Raw genomic sequence first — 3,394 nt, forward strand, 5'->3', positions numbered from 1 at the left:
AGGTAGGACTTCAACACTATTTCCATTCCTAATCCCCGGGCCCATTATTCCCAATTCCATGAGAATATCCTCACCCGCTTTCCTAACTCCAGCCCCTACCCACCCCACCCCGGTCTCAGGCCCAACTCCCAATCAACTCAGCACCAACTCTTCATTTAAACTCAGATATCCATTTTCACCCTCCAAAAATTTTACCCCCGCCCCCCCTTCACCCCCCCCCCCAGCCCATCCTGCTTTCCAGCTTCACCCATCCTCCTCACTGGTGGCTTCTGGGATGTGGAGCAGGGAGAACCCCTGTGGAGGAAGGTTTTTCTGCAGCACTCCCAGCTCAGACTGCCCATCCCTGAAATGGCCATTTGGGGGAGCCCTCACCTCCTCTGCTACTAGGAGCACCCAAATGCACCTAACCTATGAAAGCTTTCCTTTAGGTGCAAATTAGCATAGCTTTAAAGAGGGGTCTAGGGGAAAACTCACTTTAAAGTAAGGCTTCCAGTAAGGGGGGTTCTAAAGTAAGACTGCTGCATCCCAGAAGACCTGTTGGGTTTCATTCACCCAGTAGATAAGGCTTAAGGCCCTGCCAGGTGGGTGGGCAGAGAGACCTGGGCCTAAGCTCTGTCCTCCAGGTCCACTGGCTGGAGGTGAGCCAGACAGGATGTGATCAGGGAGGAGGAGTGGAACACACACACACACACACACACCTGCCCAGGGTTGCTGGGGTGAGGTAGGCATTCCTGGTTGGTTGCAGGAAGGTTTCCTGGAAGAGGCAGCAGTTGAGGAGGAGGAGGAGGAGGAGGAGCTGTGGGGGGAGTGAAGGCCTGGAGGTGGGTAAGAAGTTCAGGGCGTGTTCAGGGGCCCAGAGCGTGCGAGTGTGAGGGCAGGAGAGGGAAGAGCTCTGCCCCTTCTCTCAAGCCTCCAGAGCAGCCTCCACACCCAGACGGACTTTCACGTCTGCTAAATATATCTTCACCACCCACACTCCACCTGTCCCTGCGGCTCAGCACAGGCCCACGGGGAGGGAGAGGCTGCCTCCCTGCCCTGGGCTGTACAGGTAGCAGAGCCTCTGGGAGCAGTAACCCCTACAGCTACTGTTTATGTACCTACTGTGTGCCAGGCACTGTGCCAGACACTTCACATCCCCCAGTCCTCACAGCAGACATGGGGGGAAGAGCCCTTTTTGCAGCGAGGACACAAGAAGTGTCCTTAATAGGTGGGGCTGGAGAGAAGTGGACAAATGTCCAAAAAGGGACAAGGCCTGGATAGCTGCCCAAAGGCCGGTGTTGAAGGAGGAAATGCGTCCAGCTGGTCTGGGTGGGATTCACATGCCTGAGGGACAAGGGGCAGCTGTCCAGGAGGCAGACCCTGTCCTGGACCAGGAAGAGGCGCCATATGATCTAGGACCTAAGCCTGCCCCTTGCCCAAGCAACCCCATACCATTTCGTCGCCCTCCCTGCCTCCCAGGTTTCCCATAACTCCCTTCCTTTTGCAATCTGTCAGCAATCTTGCCACCCTTCTCCCTGGCCTTAGCCATACCAGACTCGGCCTCCAGCCAGGTTCCTAACGCATCCTCATCGGTACCTCTCCCCTGCCCATCCGCCCTTCCCTCTAAACTTCAGGGCAGCCCCTAAAGAAGTGTAGGTGGTTCCCGGGGACAGCGGGGATAACTAGGGGTGGGGAGGACTCAGACCCTGCCTGGCGTCTGCAGAAGGCCCTGGTCCTGGATCAGGACTGCACCGTGCTGGCGGACCAGGAAGTGAGGCTGGAAAACAGGATCACCTTCCAGTGAGTGCCCCTCCCGCGAGGCCTGGGTTGGGGTCGGTGTTCTTCCCTGCGGGCCCTTCCCCTGGTGCTAGCACCTCTCCCGGACTAAGTCCCCACCCCCAAGCTGGCCCGGCTCCCCGGTCCAGGCCCCGCCTCCTCCCGGGGCTGGCGGGTGTGGGCGGGGAGGAGAGGCGGGGCCGGCGCTCCGCCCTTCCGCAGCCCGAGGGTCCCGTGCAGGCTGGAGCTGGCGGCGCTGCAGCGCGTGGTGCTCATCTCGGCCAAACCCACCAAGCGGCTGCAGGAGGCGCTGCAGCCCATCCTAGCGAAGCACGGCCTGAGCGCACACCAGATCGAGCTGCGCCGGGTGAGCAGCGGGGCTGGGGCAGGGGCGGGGCGGGGCGGCGGGAAGCGGGCGGCCTGGCCTGCGGGCTGCTGACCTGACCCCGCAGCCAGGCGAGAAGCAGCCGCTGGATCTGGGGAAGCTAGTGAGCTCGGTGGCGGCCCAGAGGCTGGTGTTGGACACTCTCCCAGGTAGGGAATGTTGGCCCCAGGCGTGGTCCCCGGGGCTGACCGACCCAGGAGTAAGGGGGGCTCCAGGCGGGAGATGAACACAAAAGGTGGCGCTCTCTGCCACAGGTGTGAAGATTTCCGAAACTGGCGACACACATCCCCGCCGAAGCCAGGTGAGCGAGAGGCGGAGAGCCCTCCTTTGCCCACCACACCTCCCCTCCTGGTTGTGGCTCTGACCCCACGTTCTCGCAGCGCACCACACCTGGAACCCAGGACAAGGGCATCCATCTCCCTCCACTGCCGCTCAACTCCCTGGCCGAGGCTCCCAGCAGTGTCACTGGGAATCGACAGACCTGTGACATTGAAGGTACCTTGGGGATGGTGGGAGCGAGGGACCAGTGGAGTTGGGAGCATTGAGATGGCATCAGGGGGCCAAATGTCATTTGAGCGGGAACAGGAGGTTGGAGGACCAGCAGGGCAGGGATGGGGGCCAGAGGGGGCATTGGTGCAGGGTCCGGAGGCTGTGGCCACAGTGTGGCAGCAGGACGGTGGTGGAACAGTGTGTGCAGGTCTGTGTGGGTGGGCCCCTGACTCTGTGGCCACCCCCAGGCCTGGTGGAGCTGCTGAACCGGGTACAAAGCAGCGGGGCCCACGACCAAAGGGGCCTTCTGCGCAAAGAGGACCTGGTGCTTCCAGAATTTCTGCAGCTGCCCGCCCCAGGGCCCAACTCCCAGGAGGCCCCACCACAGACTGAATCATCAGCCCAGCCCAAGAGGGGCCCCTTGGACTCCGCCGCCCACTCTGCCCTCTGACAGCCGTCCAACAGTCCAGGCTGGCCGCATGGCACCTGGCGGGCCAAGCATGCCATGGTCCCGTCCTGCATGCCCTGTCTGTGCTGTGCGTGTCCCTGGCCCCTTCCTGCCACGGGCAGGCCCGAAGGAAGAGCCAGGAGGGTTTGGAGAGGGGCTCTGAGTAGCCACACCCCACAGCTACCACCCCTTGGTCCCTCACAGGCTGGCCCCTCCAGCCCTTGCAGCCAGGCCACTGGGGGGAGGTGGGGCTCCCCTCCTTTCTTTCTCTACCCTGTGCAGGCATGCCCATCACAGAGGGGCGGTGTTGGCAGTGC

At 62.0% G+C, this 3,394-nt stretch overlaps 1 protein-coding gene across 1 annotated transcript in view; it reads left to right on the forward strand.

The window, feature by feature from the left end:
- The window catches only part of RGS14 (regulator of G protein signaling 14), a 13,387-nt gene extending 9,999 nt beyond the window's left edge, over window positions 1–3,388 (forward strand). The window contains exons 8-13 of the mRNA XM_014457198.2: window positions 1,606–1,779; window positions 1,996–2,122; window positions 2,208–2,289; window positions 2,395–2,441; window positions 2,521–2,635; window positions 2,878–3,388. Coding sequence (XP_014312684.1) covers window positions 1,606–1,779; window positions 1,996–2,122; window positions 2,208–2,289; window positions 2,395–2,441; window positions 2,521–2,635; window positions 2,878–3,080 — 748 coding nt within the window. The 3' untranslated portion in view covers window positions 3,081–3,388. The remainder of the gene's footprint in view (window positions 1–1,605; window positions 1,780–1,995; window positions 2,123–2,207; window positions 2,290–2,394; window positions 2,442–2,520; window positions 2,636–2,877) is intronic.
- The last annotated feature ends 6 nt before the right edge of the window (window positions 3,389–3,394 follow it).

Source organism: Myotis lucifugus, unplaced genomic scaffold (assembly GCF_000147115.1).
Source record: "Myotis lucifugus unplaced genomic scaffold, Myoluc2.0 scaffold_1, whole genome shotgun sequence".
Lineage (NCBI taxonomy): Eukaryota > Metazoa > Chordata > Mammalia > Chiroptera > Vespertilionidae > Myotis > Myotis lucifugus.